General features: G+C 38.5%; 1 protein-coding gene across 2 annotated transcripts in view; it reads left to right on the top strand.

Moving 5' to 3' along the window:
• Positions 1 to 18,478, top strand: part of TBL1XR1 (TBL1X/Y related 1) — a 114,799-nt gene extending 96,321 nt beyond the window's left edge. For both annotated transcript variants that reach the window (XM_082055235.1, XM_082055236.1), the window contains 12 exons: positions 830 to 1,049; positions 3,006 to 3,138; positions 3,315 to 3,456; positions 3,761 to 3,824; positions 3,926 to 4,023; positions 5,756 to 5,816; positions 6,910 to 7,031; positions 7,571 to 7,645; positions 10,058 to 10,185; positions 10,367 to 10,532; positions 11,379 to 11,480; positions 13,107 to 18,478. In XM_082055235.1, the coding sequence (XP_081911361.1) occupies positions 830 to 1,049; positions 3,006 to 3,138; positions 3,315 to 3,456; positions 3,761 to 3,824; positions 3,926 to 4,023; positions 5,756 to 5,816; positions 6,910 to 7,031; positions 7,571 to 7,645; positions 10,058 to 10,185; positions 10,367 to 10,532; positions 11,379 to 11,480; positions 13,107 to 13,133 (1,338 nt within the window). In that variant the 3' untranslated portion in view covers positions 13,134 to 18,478. The remainder of the gene's footprint in view (positions 1 to 829; positions 1,050 to 3,005; positions 3,139 to 3,314; positions 3,457 to 3,760; positions 3,825 to 3,925; positions 4,024 to 5,755; positions 5,817 to 6,909; positions 7,032 to 7,570; positions 7,646 to 10,057; positions 10,186 to 10,366; positions 10,533 to 11,378; positions 11,481 to 13,106) is intronic.
• The last annotated feature ends 1,179 nt before the right edge of the window (positions 18,479 to 19,657 follow it).

The following is a 19,657-nucleotide window of genomic DNA, read 5'->3' on the forward strand; positions in this document are numbered from 1 at the left end:
CCTCAATTTCCATTCTCATTTATGCCTGGAAGGTTAGCAGCCTTTGTAGCTGTCACTTATATTACAGAAGGAAACAATTTTTTTCCACCAGTTCTGCTCTTCCCAGTCTCCCTTAAGTCTGCTGTTTATATGTAGTTTTCATAGTCGCAGTGAAGTGAATTTTTTCCCTTTGGAAGCCTCAGAAAAATAAAGCAAGTGATTGGAATAGAAGAAGGAGACCCTATATTTATCACAAGGAATCCTTCTAGCCCCTAAAAATAGATCCGTACAAAGCCCTAAGCATATGTATAAGGGTATTTTTAACTGGGTCTTGTCCATTTCAGGATAAAATTCTTCCTTGTTGTTTGAAAGCATGCCAGCACTGTTTAAAAAGAGGAGGAAAAACTAGTCAGCTCTGCAGATAATATGTTTATGGAAAGTATTAGTCTAATAAGATAGAATAACTTCACAAGCCAGTGACCTGACTTGCAGTGCTTGCAGCTCTTCAAACAAACCATTAGATTTTGTTGCAGCCACTTAGGTTTGTAATCATAGTCATACAGAGCTTACAGAATTTCTTGCTTTAGCATGTGATTTAGCAAACTCAAAGCATATACCTTTTAATTGCAGAAGCTCTGCTAGAGGCCTGCAGTGGCCACTTAAGAATAGAATTCTAATCCTAACCACAACAAGGAGATACCACTTCCAGCACTACTTGCAAACTGTTTTATTATATTATATTAAATCAAAACTTTTGCATTAGTTTTCCTTGGAATTTTTGCCCATAATGTTAATTTGCACTTGGTGTTGTCTTTTTTTTTGTTTGTTTTCTCCCTCTGTTGTAATTTAGGATGGTACCTTGTTTGATGGTAGGCCGATAGAGTCTCTCTCACTGATAGATGCAGTAATGCCTGATGTGGTCCAGACCAGACAACAGGCCTACAGAGATAAACTTGCACAACAGCAGGCAGCAGCTGCTGCAGCTGCAGCCGCAACAAACCAACAGGGATCAGCGAAAAATGGAGAAAATACTGCAAATGGCGAGGAGAACGGAGCACATACTATAGCAAGTAAGTTGAGATAGAAATGAACCTTATGTCATCTCTTTGTCATTTAATGTGTTGTTGGTTAATGAGCTCCGGTATGAGCCAGCAGACTGAGGTAAACATGTAGAGGTACTAGTAACCCTTCAGCTTGCAGAGGAAAACTTCATAATAGGTGACACATCAATAGATGGTGTCTCACCTTTGACTGTCCCAGGTTTGATATTTGGAGTTGCAGGAGGAGATGCAAACTTCTGAATTCATTAATCCGCAACATTCCATTGACCAGTCTCCCTTCCAGTATTGCTCCTTTCCCATCATCTGGAGGTTTTGCACAGGATGTTCTGAGAGTTCTTTCCTAAAGAGAAGAAATTGGAGACAACTCCTTAAATATTGCACTTCCTCAGCTTTGGCCTCTGTATGAGGAGCAAGGAGAGGAGTCTGCTGGTCCATAGCTGCTTAAAACTGAGCCTTGCTCGTGGTGATCCAGGAACTACCTTTGACAAGTGCTGCCAACCCTGGGAACCGCAGAGCTGGAACCAGCTCTCTGTAGGATACACTGCCTTGTGCTGGGAAGATCGGGGCCGCCAAAACAAATCCTGTGTCTTTTGTCTCCTTTATCCATATCAGTTTTCATAATTTGCTATTCAAAATTATTTGATGCTTCTTGTTACAGGTTTGGTTTATTCAATTGTTTCCATTTTAGTTGTGATTTGTGAAACAGGTGGGATTTGTCATCACCAGTCAGAGGAATGTAACTGACAGTCAGGCTTAGTATAGAGAAGTTCAGGCCAGACATCAGAATGGGATTTTGAACATATTGTTGTGGAAGTTGGAAACTGGAAATATAATCTTTGGCTTGAACAAATAAGATCTCTTCTTTGGTGCTTTCATTAAAACTCAAACCAAATATTTACTTGTTAACAGTGAACTGGATAGAGTAAGCTGAAACTTCAGATCTTGGCTGCTGTTAAATGTGATATACCAGCATCCCCTGCTGGCTGGTACACCAAATTAGACTGGCATTGCTTCTCTTTAGTTGAAGCAATGTTTTATATGGTGTTCTTTCTTAAAAATATCTGCATGTTCTAATAGCCTTTTCTGTTTTCTCACACATACAAACAGCAACGGAAACCCTTAATGTTAAATTAAGCACAATATGTCAAATGGTTTGTTTAACCACAGTGAATAAATACGGAACAGGTGAACTGTTCTGTATTTTTGTATTCTACATTTACACTCAGTGTGAATCTATTTTTAATAATAGAAAATGATTGATGGTAGCTGCCAAGAAAATTGTTTTGTAAGTTGAATTACCCCCAGTATGTTGTACAGAACAATGTGGATTCAACATCACTTCCACGCAGAAAGCTCCGTATCGCCATAATTCCATGGTAATTGCCGTTGCAGTTTAAAAAGCTCTGTTGTCAGTTTACTGTATCACCAAATGTTATTATATTAATTAAAGCCATTTTGCAAATGAAGTGTCTGAGATGTAGATTCAAAACCTGTTTGACTGCATTTGGAGAAAAGAAAGGTTTGGGGTTTTTTTAAATGAATGTGTCATAAACATATTTTTAAAGCACCAGATAGACTAGTAACATATTGTACTATGCAGCATCATGCCTGAAAAACTGTGCGTGCTTTTAACATCAGTGGTTATTTTTTAACATAGCAAAAAATTAACTTTTGGCCTCAATTTTGAAGTTTCAAAGTTAAATCCGTTTGGACGCTGAGGTTTAGAAGGGCTGAGAGCTTTCTCACATTTTTGAAACTCCCCATCTGTTTGTAGTACTTCATAAATTGGAACTAAAAAAATAAAGGAACATTACAGCTTTGCCAAATTTTGATCCATGTAAATTGTGAATTAATTGTTACGCTCATCCCAGAAGAACATAAACCATACTAGTTTACAATGTATTGTGTTGAATATCTCAAAATATTAAAATCCACCTCTCTCTACTGTTGTTTCCCATAATGCAGATAATCACACAGACATGATGGAAGTAGATGGAGATGTTGAAATCCCTCCCAACAAGGCAGTGGTGCTGCGTGGCCACGAATCTGAAGTGTTCATCTGTGCCTGGAATCCCGTTAGCGACCTCTTGGCCTCAGGGTATGTGCATTAACCACCTATGTACATAGTATTGGTGCTCATTGGTGCACTTCTGTACATAATTCCTGCCCTAGTTCCCTCTACATCAAATGCCACGTTTGCTCCCTGGAAAGGAATACTTTTAAAAATTGAATTAATCGGGAGGAGGAGTTACATTTTCATTAACTGTTCTGTAGATCTGGAGATTCGACAGCACGGATATGGAACCTCAGCGAAAACAGCACGAGCGGCTCTACGCAGCTGGTACTTCGACACTGTATACGAGAAGGAGGGCAGGACGTACCCAGCAACAAAGATGTGACATCGCTGGATTGGAACGTAAGTACAAATGGTGGTGCTCAAAATACTCCCAAGAAAATTATACCTATAATTTTTGCGTAGTCAGATTTTAAGTGACAGCAGCCATGCGGCCTCTGCTGTGGCTCTTGAAATATTTCTCTTTTTGAGTTGCATTGGATTTTCTTGTATTGTACTTCAGGGACGACTTCTTTATAAGTTGTAGTCAATTGAATAAATATAATAAATCTTACACAGATGTATTCTACCTGCAATTTGCTTTGTGCTTATTAGCTTTGAGTTATATATTAAAAATAAATGAATAAAATATCCTTTTTGCTGGCAGAGTGAAGGTACACTTCTAGCAACTGGGTCTTACGATGGCTTTGCAAGGATATGGACTAAAGACGGTAAGTGAAATACTTATAATTTCCAGTGTATTTTCCTGTATTGTGGCTCTCAGCATAGTGTTTTATTTTTTTAATGTATTCATATCAATATAAATTTTCAGGTAATCTTGCCAGCACCTTAGGGCAACATAAAGGTCCTATATTTGCGTTAAAATGGAACAAGAAAGGAAACTTCATTTTAAGTGCAGGAGTGGACAAGGTGAGATAATCTTTTGGTAAAATTAAAATTTCTTTCCTTCACCATTATAATCTAATTGTAAACATAACAGAAAAGCTATGGAAAGTAAGTAACTTAAACTAAAGGCATGGGACATAAATATGTACTTACAAACATGTCATGTTAAATATGTTTAAATATGTTTCGTGGTGTTTTATAGTAGTTTACCAAGATATTTAAGTGTATTAGATTTCAGTGTCCCTATATCTCTTCCCAGTTACGTTAGTGTGAGCTGGAAAGTGCGTGCATTGAATGCAGGAACATTAAACTTTTGTAAAACCAAATAATCTAAAATTTAGTGAAGCACTTCAAGCTAAGCCTCAGAAAAAAAATCAGGCTGGAGGAGTAAGCTCAGGCTGATTTGGATATCAGTCAAGCCTGAGAATGATTTAAACGGCTACAGCTGGAACATAAGAAAAGTCAATATTTATGTGGCTGGGGAGGTGCCAGTAGAGGGATGCCATGAAGCTCATTGTTTAACTGTGTTTTGTTTCACATCTCTAAACAAACTTAAAGACTCACAAGGTCTTTAGATTCAAAGCTCTTGTTAGCATGAGAGATTATACGAATGGCAGGGAGGCTGCATAGTGATGAAGAATAGATTGAAGTTCAAAGAGTTTAACTTTTCCTCTGTAACTGATTCAGGATGCAGAAGCAAATACAGGATTTCTCTTGATGAGACTGGCAAACTGCAATCTCAGCAAGACTACAGGTCCACAGTACTTAAAACTGGCAGTGTCACTGTGGAGTAGTAGATTTTCTCCTTTTTTTTTTTCCTGTATGGATTTAACCTGGTGTGCTTTTGCGCCCAGCTTTATTAATGCTTGTGCTGCCACAAAGGAAAGAAAAGTAAATATCTCAAATAATGGAAAAGATGAATTGTTTCTTTTGGCAGCCATAATGGCCTGTGCCAGTTTTTAAATCTATGGAGGTACCACATTAATTTGCAGAAAAATATTCTGGAGGAGATAGAAGCTTGTTATTTCAGTTAATAAAGCTCCTTGGAGAAAGCAACTGAGATTATGCTTTGGAAAGGGTTCTGCATGAGCAGAAAGATTGACTCAACCTTACACTTCTTTTCCATAAATAATTCATGTGGTCAGTTCATGCTGCCGCTGAATTCAGTGTCAACATTTTCATTGAACATTGATGTAGGTCAGGAACGTTGGCATAGAATATAGTGATTATTAAGTACTAATTTTGTCAGTTAGATTTCATTCATCAGGAAGATATCAGAAGTATTGGCAGAGAAGAATTACACCCTTAAATCTTTCATATTCTTAACTATGAGACTAATTGTTTATATAAAAGATGTCCTTAGGGACAACTGAGTGTTTGAAATTACAATTTGAATATATAGGTGTGTGTAAGAGATTACTAGAATATAAATAGGACTAAGGAGATAATTAGTTTATTTTTTTTCTTTTTTTTTATAAAAAAGAAAAGCCCACAACTCCCTCCTTCCATCCAGACCCCAAGATGTTGTGATAAACACCTTTCTAATATTAAAGCATGTTAAGGTTCTCTACTGTTGTCTGTCCATCTACTACAATTTCCTTTAATACTGGGTGAAACACTAGAAATACATAATTGGGAGCAGATTTGGGCTAGGAGGAGTTGGCTAGGTAGTCTGGTACATGTGAATGGCAGTAGTTGTGGGGAAATTAGCAATTTGTACAGATTTATTTATTGGTTTTTTATCTGTTTACTACAGACCACAATTATTTGGGATGCCCACACTGGCGAAGCCAAGCAGCAGTTTCCTTTTCATTCTGGTAAGTCTTGATTGTCATCAGAAAAGACAAAAAAGGTGTTATTTATTTAAAAACATCAATCTGAAGCTTATGGAGGTTCTTTACACCATTTTAAAGTCTTACAAGCGCTCTTTGGATACTGGCTCCCATATTCATGGTCTTATGAATTTTGAGAATGTAAACACAGATAGAGTTGTTCTGATTTTATAGCTTTAAAACTCACAATTTTATTGCAGTTCTATGAAGTCATAAGAGATGATCCAAATATTACCCACTTTCTGCAGCTCCACGCTGCCTGCTGTGCTGTCCCCACTTTCTTTGGCCACAAACCAGCTGAAAGGCTGTTTCCTGGCCCGCTGGCGTGGGAGCGCAGCCGATCAGGGGGTCAGACAAATTGCTGTGTGGGCTGCACACTGTGCAAGCCTGCCAGAATCAGCTGGAAAGTACAATAGAGAGGATGACTAACGTGTCATTGAAGGGCCTTTAAGGAATGTGTCTTGTTTCCACTTTTTATTCTACTCACACTACATTTTCAGTGACACAACAACAATCAAAAACATCAATTCTTGATTTACTTCAAGCAATTCTGCGTACCATCTGCCATAAATATCTCGGCCTGACCAAATGGAATACGTCATCAGTGATTAAACTTCAAGTTACCACACCTAATAATGCTGAAATTAAGAAAGAAAATAAAGCATTACCTTTCTCTGGCTGCCATCTATGAGCACAAGCATGGGCTGTTAGTGGAGATGAACTCATGCATGAGGATGTGTTGTTGAGGGAACCTGCTCCTCATGATGACTCCTGAGATTTCTTTTCAGATGCATGAACTACAGCTTGTTGTCCTGCTGCTCTGTCTTCTAGATAAGTGTTTAATTTCAGATATGTTCCGTGTTTTAATGACTTCTATTACACTTTGTTTCGTTTATTTGTGTAAGGCAGGTTTTGTCTTCATTTCTCATTGTTCATAGTGTTTGATGATCTCGAACTGCTGTAAAATTAGTGGTTGCATCCTGTTGGTATATGTTCGAAGGTGGTGCATGCTAAATTTGCAGATCAGACTCCTGCAGAATGCATAGCATAGATTTAAATATGTTTCTTTTTCTTTCAGCACCAGCATTAGATGTTGATTGGCAGAGTAACAACACATTTGCCTCTTGCAGTACAGACATGTGTATTCATGTCTGCAAACTAGGACAAGATAGGCCTATCAAAACCTTCCAGGGTCATACAGTAAGTGCTGGAAATCTGGGGGTTGCTATAGGATATTTTTGTTAGTGAGAGACTGGGGGCCCAGTATACTTTCCCGTGTACAGCACTCACATAATCATAGAAATATTTGGGTTGGATGGGGCCTTTAAAGGTTATCTGGTAATGGTTGATCTTTGGCAACAGGCGATATACAATACATATGCAGGTAGTTGTAGTTAAGGTCATATGGTAACTGTATTCTCTATTGTTATTAGAGCAATTCTGAATCCCATGTGCAGTGCTGGGCCACGATAGCAAAAGTGAGCTTTAGAAGGAGAAATATGATAACTGTAAGACTCTGCTGTGCACAGCCTGTGTTGTGTAAGAGCATGCATGGGAAAGTGCGGTCAACAGGCATTTAAAAGTTATTGTTATGAAAGGCATAGCTAGGAATGAAAATTAAATGTTAAAATACTGACAATTATACAGATACTCATAACTGCTGTCCAACTTTATCTTTTGTAAGCTGTCATTTATAATGGAAGTGAAGACTCCAACTTATTCTCACTGTTCAATTTTAGAATGAAGTAAACGCAATCAAATGGGATCCAACTGGTAATCTTCTGGCATCCTGCTCTGATGATATGACTCTAAAGGTAATGTCAGTTCTGGTGCTGGCTCTTGTCTTTGTAGGACTCTGGAATGCAGACGGTTAGCTCGGGCAGTCCAGCAGTGTCACTGTACTGGCCATGTTGTCTAATATTTGTTCTTTTTTAATATAACAAGATTAGGCAACCCTAGCAAATTGTTGTTAATCAAAGCCAAGCTTTGGTCCAGAGAACTTGTTACAGGCTGCCACCCCGAGACTGGGAACATGATTTATTAGGTGCTTTTAGCTGTTTACAGAATCAGGTCGTTAATCATTAAGCTGTCATGCTTGATGGTTGCTTTTGGTTAAAAGGAACATTTGGAATGCCTGTCGTGTAATGCACACAAGAATGAGTGACTGGCAGCCTTCCTGGTTTTCTTCTGTTTTCCCCTTTTTTCTAGTTAAAATATTTGGCATATTGTTTCTTAAGAGGCTGTGTGTACTCCTTCTTTTCTCCAGTTCATCAGGAGTCATTCTGTAGTTTTCAACTGCACCAACATTTTTCTTCCAAATAATTTATAGCAACATGCGTGCTTGTAGAATGGGGGCAAACGTGGGAATGTAGAGGGTGCTGTAACTTACACGTATGACTTCAAGGAGCACTAGAGAACCATACAAACATCCCTCCAGTTTAGATGCACTAGAAGAAATGAAGTTGTTGATGCCTGGCAGGCCCGTATCATTTCTATGTTAGAAATGCCTTTCCATTACTCCCAAACTGCTTTATTTTTATAGGGTGTTTAGCACTATGTTTGGTAGAGTTTCAGGATACGTTTTTTAATGTTGACAGCACTGTTCTACTAATGACCCTTGGGACAGTTATTTCCATCCAGCTCACTCTTGTCTAATCAGGGACAGGGAATGGCTGAATAAGTAGCTAGATATCCCCTCCTCTGCTGGCACACGGTCAGGCTCTTGCAATGGGAATCACCTTATCGAAATATAAACATTCAAGCATTAAGCCTTCTGTCTAAAGCTAGATGTCTAGACATCTTTAGTCAACGGAGCGTCTAACACCACTGAAGAGGAATTCATCCTTTCCCGAGTTAAGTGTCTAATTCACATGTGATGAGTAAACTCCTGAGAGCGTCAGTCGTTCTCCATTGGCAATGGATGGAGTCAAACTAGCCAGCTTAACCGAGTATTTAATGCTTAGGCAGCTGAAACTCTGGTGAGATGAATTCCAATCCAGAGCTCAAGCTGTTGCTGCTGCCTCTTATTGAGTAAAGAGGTGACAACTGGGAACATGTCACTGTTCGTGGGCTCAGGCAATTCACTTCTTTGTCGCTGTTTTGAATTCAGCCTAGCCTGGAACTAAATTTGTTTTGTTCAGGATTAACTGGAAGACCAATTGCTTGTAGATAAGTCTACACATCATTAATCACTTGTGGATCACTTACTTTTGAAAGGCAGTAGGAAGGAAAGTTAGGTTTTGAAGCATATGGAAGATGCGTAGTGATGTGTATTATTCTCCCTTGCAATGCCAACTAGATGTTCTATAGTGCAGCCAGTGTGGACTCTTTTCTTCTATACTAGTTCTGGGAAGAGGTGCTAGATTTTGATCACATCAATTTTAACTGGAAATACAATTTTAATTCTGTCTGCACATTGAAAATCAATTTCCTGTTCAGTGAGGCACCAATTCTGAAAAGCATAATTCAATGAACATGGACTTCAATTGCATCTTAAATACAGTTGGGCTTAAACATGCTCCTGTTAGCTTTTTCTAACAAAAGGTGAACTAAAAGCACTACTGAAACAGATATTGTTAAAAAAAGCATTCCAATCATTAGCTACAATATCAAGTTTCACATTTAGGAAAAGGTATAAACACCTTCCAAAATCCTTTCTGCAAACTCTTAATAGAACAAAGTTACTGTTTGTTGAAGATTATCATGCAGGAATTGGAGACCTAAGGAACACTGAAGTACTGAACAAACACCTGACAATGCCATAATGTTTTTTTCAGTATGCATCTATGGCTTTGTATGAAAACGGAACATGTCTCTACTATCCCTTTATTTCACTCAGTCTGTGTAGCAAGAAGTTCATTTTAAAATAGGACTCTGATATTTTGTCAGCTCAGACCTGAACATATACATATTGCTCTTCTCATTTTAGCATCTCTTCTCATCCCTGCACTTTCTAAGGGGCTTGCAGTTAACACATGCAGATTGGTTTCTATGGATGGTACCTTTATTACTCATTAACCTCATCGGGTACTTACAATTCAAAGAATGGAGGGTACTGGAATAATACTTGTCATAATTACTCTAGAAACCCAGCAGTCATAGCAAATGTTTCCTGTGGCCTAAAAGGTAGAAGTCAGGCTGCGAATTATAAAGAAGAAAGATGTAAAATGTATTTTAGTACATTATTGTGCTAAATGTCTTTGTGTTTTCTTCCATTTTTATCATAGATCTGGAGTATGAAACAAGACAGTTGTGTCCATGATTTACAAGCACACAACAAAGAAATTTATACTATCAAATGGAGTCCTACAGGACCAGGAACAAATAATCCAAATGCCAATCTTATGTTAGCAAGGTACCATTTAATCCTGGTTTTAAATGCCTGTTAAGCATTATTTTAACTTCCCTCTTTACATATGTAGTTTTACAGAATGTTTTGAAGCATGTAGGATACTTTATCATATTGTGTCTGTATTAGAAACAAAAAATATGTCAAACGGAGATGTAATTAATCTGTGTTTTTTTTCCCTTGACAGTGCATCCTTTGATTCTACTGTTAGGTTATGGGATGTAGACAGAGGAATTTGTATTCATACTCTGACAAAACATCAAGAACCTGTGTACAGTGTAGCTTTCAGTCCTGATGGCAGGTACCTGGCCAGTGGCTCCTTTGATAAGTGTGTACACATCTGGAATACGCAGGTATAGCTCTTCTGTCTGTTCAGAAGTTTGTGTTTTGGTCTTTTCCATCAGCACCCTTCAAACCTTTGTTGCTCCATCATCTTTCAGTCACAAAGAACTTTGCTGTTCCTAACATGCTGATTCACTTTCTTTTTGTTCTATGGTTACTTCTGTTAATGGATGTACATTTAATTTCTCTCTTTTTATGCTTGTCTATGATGAAGTAATAGTTGTCTTTACATTGTCTTTACTTAGCAAAACCAAACCAAAACAAACAAACACCACTACCACCAAAATACATTCAACAAAGTGTCTCCAGTAACAGGTTGCATGCAAAAATTGTCTTTGTTAACTCTGAACTTTAAAACTCCTTATAAAACAGATTTGCTGTGAAAATGATGACTGGATGTAGACATTGAATTTCACTGAAAAACAAGAGAATGTAAAGTGAGAGAAGATGATGATGGCAAAATGTTTCTGCAAAACTTTCTAGGAAAGGACACTGTTACTTGTTTTGTATTTCTGGCCAAAAAAGGACTGATTGCAAACGAGGATCTAAAGACCTCATTGTTAGGCAGGATGTGATCTCTGGGTACTGGGAATTGGATATTAATTTTTGAAAGGCTCATTTTAATAATTGGAAGTAGTCATGACCATCCCCAGTTTTGCCTGTCAGACACAAGAGATCAAGATGCCATAATTGTGTTTGTCCCGTCCTTTAACTGAGATTGCCCACGAGTCTCATCTGGACCATTTCTTTGAAGAATTCAAGCTTTTAAAAGCAGTGAGGATGTTTTACATGCTGTACAAATCTTACTTGTTCGCTTGGATTTTGTTATATTAATTACATGTTTTGTCCCTTTTTAGACAGGTGCCCTAGTTCACAGTTATCGGGGAACAGGAGGGATTTTTGAGGTTTGCTGGAATGCAGCAGGAGACAAAGTTGGAGCAAGTGCTTCAGATGGTTCAGTAAGTGCTGCTTGACTTGTTTGGCATTCTAACAACTGGCATCTTTTGGAAATCTTTTGACTAACAATGGAGACAAAATTTCCTTCTGTAGCTGAATTTTAATACAGCCAGCTCACGTGTCGATGTTCACATATGAGCATGCTGTAATGCTGGAAGGAGAATACGTCTTTATTCCAGCTTAATGCATTACTATTCTAAACCCTCCAAACAACTCAAAGTGAAGATGCCTCTAATTTAAATTTTCTCTCCCTAGTGGGGATTACCATGGAAATGTGTTCATTGTGGCTGGTCTTTTTATTAAATAGTCTGGAAACAAGTTCATATTTGCCTCTTTGCCTTTTTTGAGTGAAAATGTTCAGTGTAGATCATATTATTGCAATGCATGATAGGAGTGAAATATCTTCTGCATTGCATTCAACAGAAAGAGCAGCAAAACAACGTACAAAATTCTCAATGCTCATAATTAAGAAGTTCCTAAAAATCAGAGGAGCTATATGTAAATACCAGTGTGCTTACATTGCTTAGAAGCAGCAGGGAATAAAATAGTGTGTTTAACTAATCATGAACTGCACCCTCTGCCATCCCACAGGGGTGTATTGTCGCATCACCTCTTACTTCTTCTGACATTGTCCTGCAAAGTACTGCAGTAAAATATTAGTGCGCAGTTCTTCATAACAAGTACAATAGCTGGTATTTTTGCTTGGGCCTCTTTTGCCTTGGTTTTAAAAGAAAGATGAAGAGAGCCTAAGGAAAATTAGAATAAAATAAGAGTGATAAAGGAATTGTATTTTGAAGCACTGTAGCTTGAAGTAACAGATGTTAGTAAAAATCCATCCTGGTAGCCTTGTTCAGGGTCTCAGGTCATATCATAACACAGGTGCCAAAGAGTTCTGTCCTGCGTGTCTAGCTTAGAGTTCAGACCAGAAAACAGCAAGTTCTGATTTTTAAGTAGACTAAACTCCAGAGAATTAATTTTGCTTGGTCTTTCATATCATTTTAGTCTTGTAAGTATGGACAATATCATAAAAGGAACAAAAGCTCAAGGCATATTCTGAGTAGAAATTATCATTCCACCCTAGGTGACCCTTTTATATACATGCGGTGTAACCTTTCCAGTCTTCCAGTTAATTTGAACCCAAGAGGCTGATTATACTTGCAACAGATTGGTTTTCATTTATTTTTTTCTCTTTTAAAAATGTTTGGTTTATTTTGTTCTATATTGTTTTCTAACCAAAGCCCTCCACATCCTGTCTGTTGTAAATATACTTATAGCTCATAATAACTAAGCGAATAGAGGCACATTTGAACTGTTCGATGACTAAAAGCATAGCTTGTGTATGGTTCAATTTTACTAGTACATTTCTACATCTGACAGGACTAGAATGTTAAGTTGTTAATGTTCTGATAGTAACTGATGAGGCAGCCGTACCCCTCAGCAGGTCTGCCTGGATGCTCATGACCAAAGTGCTCACCTGGTGATTTCCCCCCATCCCCATTCAGAGATACCAGGTGAAGCTTGCACAACGCATTTCACAGGTTTTGCTCAGATATTTCACACAGAATTGTATACATTTTGGAATATTGTGCAACATGCAGTTTCTGTATATGTGTTTCTTTTTCTTCCAGGTTTGTGTATTAGACCTACGGAAATAGCGCTACTAGTTGGAAGCCATGGACCGACTATGAATGTGTACATAGCCAAAATGACTGTCCCTGACCCATGTACTGCTATAGTCCCAATTGAACCATGGCCAGTCCACTACAGCCAAACGTAAAAGAAATATATACATATACTGTATATATATTAAAAAAAAAAAAAAAAAAAAAAGGAGGAAAAAAAAAAAAGATAAAAATTACACCCTGAAGAGGATGACAGAGTTTTGTCACAGCTTGTGAATCCTGTTCACCAAGTGCTGGAATCTGCTGTGCCCCAAAATAACATTTAAAGGTTTTGGATATGAAAAACAGAAGAGAGAGCGAGAGAGAGAGAGAAAGATACTGTATACAGGAGCAGACCCATATACATACCAAATGCAGAAGATACTAATGGCAGCCTTCATTACCCCTTCCCCCCATTACATCCATTCTGACAATGGATTGTGGGGTAGTTTTGTTTTTCTTCTCAGTAGTTGAGCAGTTTGTGCGTACAGAGCAAATGGACTTCCAGAAATCTGCAGCAGTAGGGTTTCTTTCTTTGCTTTTAAGCATCGGGTTTTCTGTTTTGTTTTGGTTAAGTTTACGGATGCATGAAGTAAGGGAGTGAATTAGTTTCTTGTTTGGTTTTTTTTCACCTTGGATAAACGTGTTTCTTTGAAACATATTTTAATGCATTCTTTGAAGAGGTAGGTTGAACCTGAAAATGTTTGGTACATTTTGTGGCTCCCAGAGCACAATTTTGTGAACAGAGGGAGGGTGGTAAAGGAATTAGAGAGAGAGGGAAGGAAAAAACCCCTTTTTTGAGATGTGCTGTTTCGTGTACTGCTCATCTACAAAGTGTGACAGTAATGGGTATAATGCTATGTTTTATTTTCTGGTGACATGGCTGAAATGCAGTAGTTTCTTATTTGGGACATAATTCTGCCAAACTTAAGAACAGAAGGGCACTAAAATAAAACAGAAAAGAAAAATACAGGGATGCAAAAAAAATTGAGGATAAAATGCATCTTCTGTTGCTTTAAGACCATAGCTAAAATATGGTTAAATTGTGCACTATTGTGAAAAGGAGCAAAGTGTAGTTGGGGGATCATTTTTGGGAGGGTAAGATCTTTCTGGACAAGGGTTCATGCCACAGCTTCTCTGAGAGTTGCCCGTCATTATTTGTAGGAGCTTAGATGTATAATTGTAACCAAACTCCAGTATTAAAAGTATCTCATGTAATTTTTCTTTATTAAAATAAAATCTTTGGCATATATTTGATAACACTGCCATTAAGAGGCAAAATGTTTACTACCTTAGATTTTAAAAAAAGAAAAATCTTAAACAGAGGACTTGCTTCAAGTTTATTTTAATAGCAGTGATTCAGCTTATTTAAAAGATGAATACTTGCACTAATTCCCCTGCTGCTCCAGTCCTGCAGTTTATTGTATCTTGTGACTACATTTTTTCCAAATATAGGGTAGATGTAAGCTGCTATTTTTTTAATAATCACTACTATATAGTGTCTTTTACTCTGTTTACAATATCAAGTATTTTTCTTACAATGACAGATGTATATGGCAAACCTTTTTCTGCTCATGTGATTAAAAGTATACCGATAGTGATTTTATTTGTAAATGATAGCATGAGGTTGTGTTTACGCGTATGTGTAGTTGAAAAGGTTGCATCAAATCTTGCATAAGATTCCAAGAGTGTAAATTTATAAAAAGAGAGGTTGTCAAATTAACGTCACAGGCATTTACTTAAGGAATGGTTTATATTACAGAGCTTTGCAAAGTTATCAGTTTTATAACACTATTTCAATCACAAATAATTTTGTGGCTTATGATTGCTAGTCTCTAACCTATTTTTTTTTCAGTTTTTCTTTTTAAATTTTTTTTTATTTCCCTCTCCAAGTTAGGTATAAATTGATTTACTTCAGATAATGCAGCTTTGACATGTTAACCATTGTTCTTTAGGCATTGATTTCTGCTATTTCCATGGAATAAACACGACTTGAAGCAAGTCTGAGTTTGGCTAAGGTAGGGTAGCAATTTGCCAGTGGTAAGGAGAAGTCAACAATCCATTCTTTATATATACCCCAGGAATATACTACTATCATACACAGCATTTAAAACCAACAAAAAGTCATATCTGTAGAGACAGTCATCTGCGTTGGTTCGGTGCCAGCTGTTTTTAGGGTTTTGGAACATGTTACAAATGTTTAGAGCAATTACCCTGTGAGTTACAATATGTAGGAAACCTAAGATACTGAGTGTCTGGCACTTGAAATTCTGCTTTTCTTGCTGGAGGTCCATGACTGTGGCTGACCTCTGTCATTTAATGAAAAAAAATAAAATTCTGTGCAATAATTTTAAACTGTGCTCCCAGGAATAGACACAAATGTTTTGAGTATGTTTAAGCTGCATTTTTCGTTTAGCAATGCATTTGTCAATTGCACTGAATTTAGACCTGAAAGTCAGAAGTGATTCTCGATAGTACTTTTGTATTTTAATATGGACAGTTTATTCATTTCCATAAAAGTTATCGGATGATTCTTTCAGCCCATCTAAACAACTGTGGTGGAATTCTGTGACGTAGCTGCAAATCACACAGCCATGTTTTTAGGGTATTGCCATTTTCCTCTTTCTCAATCATCAGCTCTTTTGGTTGTAATTCTAGTTGCTCAAGCATAGTATCACCTATTCAGAAACAGATAAAACAGCGTTTCGGTGTCACAGGTCCAGGGTTTTCAGGTGCTCGAAGCACAGTCCAGCGGGAACGTCCCGACTGGAGCGCTCTGGACGCGCAGGCTGAGGCCCCAGCCTGGTGTCGGTCAGCAGAGCCCCACGGTACTGGAGCGACGCCGGTTTCCACCAGCAAAGAGATCTGGTCAACTGGTGTTTTATTGTTGTCCTTTGCTAGCATGCCACAGTGCTGCTCCTGCTCACACGTCTTCTCGCCTCTTGTTCCGTACACCGCTAAACGCGTGCGTGCCAGGTGCGCTGGGTTCTGTGGTTACGTGAAGCAAGAAGAGAACCATGACATTCATTATTATCTTTTATAGCACAAAGACCTCCTATTCAACGGTGAGGTAGACTATCCAGATTGTTCCTTTAAACTGAGTATGCCAAATGTCAGTAAGACCCTGACTTTGTATAAACTTATGTGCAGTCTGACATACTGAGTAATTCTGCTGCACCTGTTTTCCAGGCATAAAGGCAAACGTGTGCCTAAGCCTTTGCATACGTTACGATTCCTATTTTTTCTGGTTCACCACGTTAATGGGCAAATATCCAAACAGAGGATGAAAGGAAGGGCTCAGAATTAGTGATGGAATAAGAAATGAACTGCTCTTGAGTCTGCTGTCTTTCTATGCATCCATCTCAGCATCCCGTTTCTAATTTCTGCATAATTAGGTCCAAGTTTCTGTAGAATTCATCTTTTTTCTATTTTTACTTTACCTTTTTTCTGCATTTTTAAATTGATGTAAAGATTCCCAACCAGTGGACTTCTTAGTGTAGTTAAGGGAATATCTAGGTCCTCATAAAAGCTTTTTTAGACTCTTTGTAATGTTGATAAACTCAGTTTATTCTGGGGCTACAATTGTGCAGGGTTATTTAGCGTGTCTACTAGATGATTGGAAATCTTACATGGAACACTAAAAGTGCCTCTTTTTCTGGGTTGGGTGGAGGGAGGTAATAGTTACCAGAGTCAGAATGACATGGCATTTTGAAGCATGTTTCTTGATTTCATGACACTTTAATGCATCTTGAGAGAAAGGCCAAAGATTTCTACCAATTTTAATTAATTTTCATTTTAAAAGCACTCCTTTTTCCTTACACTGCTTACCTCATGCTAGGGTATTTAATAGGACATTGTACCTTTGAAATGTTCTTTGTGTTTAGGAAGAATAGTAGGTGGCATAGGGTGGTTGTGCCAGTTTGCCTACGGAGCAATCTTAGCAGCCCATGCGTTTAGTTCTGCTGAATTGAAGGAGTTTCATTAAAATCACAAACTGGGTTTTTCGACTTGTAAATAAAAGGTTGTATGTTTTTGTCTGTTTAGCGAAAAGGAGCCTTGGGACCCGATTTTTTTGTTTTGTTTCCAATCTTTACTTAACCAGAAATCCCATTGTCTTTCACTTCAGGAGGAAACCTTGCCAGAATAAGCATTGGAGGCGTTGGGTCTGTGTAATATCGCACCGCGTAGGTTAAACGAGGAACATCTCACCCCACCCAGACCCCCGTTGGCCTCGGGGGGTTTTGCCAGAGCAGGGCCTGCCGGGTTCAGCCCGTGTTCCTTTGTCGCTGACAAGCGCCATCGCTTCTCCCTTCACAAAGTCCCCTAGAGCCGTTCCCCAGAGGGCCGGTTCCACACTCTCCAGAAGTCTGAAGAAAGCAGAAGCAACATTGTGGCATGTTCGAAGCAAATACAGCTTCGGGAGACAGCAGTAAATCTCCGCCGAGATCCCTGACGTGGCCGTAGGGAGGGAGCCGTGGAGCCGCCTCGGCCTCTCCCTCCAGAGCGAGCTCTGAGAGCCCCGTTGGCCGCAGCGCCCGCGCTGCCGGGCTGGCGGGAGGCAGACGAACCAGGAACATCTGCCGTTTCTTGCAGATTTAGTGTTAATAGTGCTTCAGATCAGTAGTTTTGAGTACATAATTCGCTTTCTCTGCCTTTAGGTTTGAAGCTTGACAATAACTTGAGGCATGTTTTTGTGTTTCCTTTTTTTTTTTTTTTTTTTTTTTTTTTAAATAATCATTCATTTTTACTTCATAATGTTTTTTGACATTTGTGGGTAAATACAAGCAAACAGTCTGCATGTTGTTGCTAGTCCAGTTGTACTTTGCGATCTTGTCCTCAACAGACTGCAGTGTGCAGAACAGTAATTCTAGAATACAGAAGTAATTTTCTCTCTCTCCTGACATTGACATTGTAGTTGTAATGGTTTCATTTGGAGTTACAAATCCTTTGGGTCTAATTCTGTGAGCCTACCTATAGCACTGGATTAAAATGTCTGCATCATTTCTTCAGTTATCCAGTTAAATTACAACTGTTGTAAAAGTGTAAACCAGCCCATGACAGTTTTTTGTACTTGTTTAAAGGACTTTTATTGTTCAGTTTTCATGATTATTGTCTAAAGAAGACTGATATAGATGTTCTATACTGTCCTGGACCATGTTAATTACACTTTATGATGTATTTTGGTTCTACATCACAATGATTTGTCCCCAAGGCCCTTGTATCCCTTCTAGGCACATTTTCTGTTGCAGTTTCCCTTTGCATTGTATTGCTTTGACAACTGTAATTTGAATCAGATCTGAAAGAGGTCCAGAATAAAATATATTTTGATATTACTTTGACTGAACGTTATATACCAGTAATTTTACATGCTTGGTACAGAAGATTTACAGGTGACTAAGTTGGGGAAGTGATAGACTGAAACACTGTTTTTAATATTCACTTTGGCACATATTCACATAAGACAATCTCTAAGAAGCCGTGGGAGGTGATCCGTTGTACAGCTCTGTGCTCTTTGTCTGCCCCCATGCACCACTGTGCCTTTATAGACAGACCGATTTCTCACGTGTGCGTTTTCTGTGCTGCTGCTTCTCTTATCCACACACTTGCGGAAGAGAAACAGAGGTCAGTGATGCTCACAGCTGCTCAGGAGATTTGGGAGCAGGCTCCTGTGCGGTGATGCGGTCTCACATCAGAGAGATCCATTCTTACAGAGTGATTCGATTTGATCACGCGAAGGAACGTTATTTGTGTTACTGTATTTCAGGTATTTGAAAACATTTAGATTTACACATGAAACAACATGCATCCATCTATACATAATGATGTTTTAATTCCTTTAGAATTGTGGGTCATGTCACAATCCGAGAGAATGAACCCGGGTGGATTTTCAATGTCGCTAGAATTTTATGGTGAAATTCCTGCTGTTGAATGTAGACTATTTGCTAGAATATGTTTGGAAGTAATAGCTTTATTACTTCAGTAATGTTATCAAAATCAACTTATTTTAATAGGTTGAAAATTGCTGTTGAAAAACATACTTAATGGCTTGAATATGAAGGAGGGGCTGTAGTTTATCAGCTCAAAACCAGTCTTGGATTCCCTTTACCTGGACTCTGAGTGTGCTTCAGGATTTCTCTGTCATCGTTTGAATTTTGAGAGCACACTATTGAAGCAATTTCATGTTTTTGAGACAGACTGTTCATTCTAACTAATGCCATGATACAGAAAATTTGTGTTTTGACATTCCATCATTAGCACAAATGCTCTCCTGTGGAGTGTGGCCACCTGGAGGTGCAGGAACCACCGAGCAGTGGTGCGGTACGCGGATGTTACACCGGCGTGGGGGTGATGCCCACCTCTGTTCTCTGAGGAGGAGACGGGATTCCAGGTAGGTGCATTATGCCATTACTGTCCAAATCTTCCCTTTGGAGTTTAGTGGTATTTAGGAGGATTTTACTGATGATTCTGTAGAGAAAGATGATGGCCCAGTTAGTATGATTTGTTCTCAAGGAAAGCTG

The sequence above is a fragment of the Streptopelia decaocto genome (assembly GCF_964273445.1).
Source record: "Streptopelia decaocto genome assembly, chromosome: 6".
NCBI lineage: Eukaryota > Metazoa > Chordata > Aves > Columbiformes > Columbidae > Streptopelia > Streptopelia decaocto.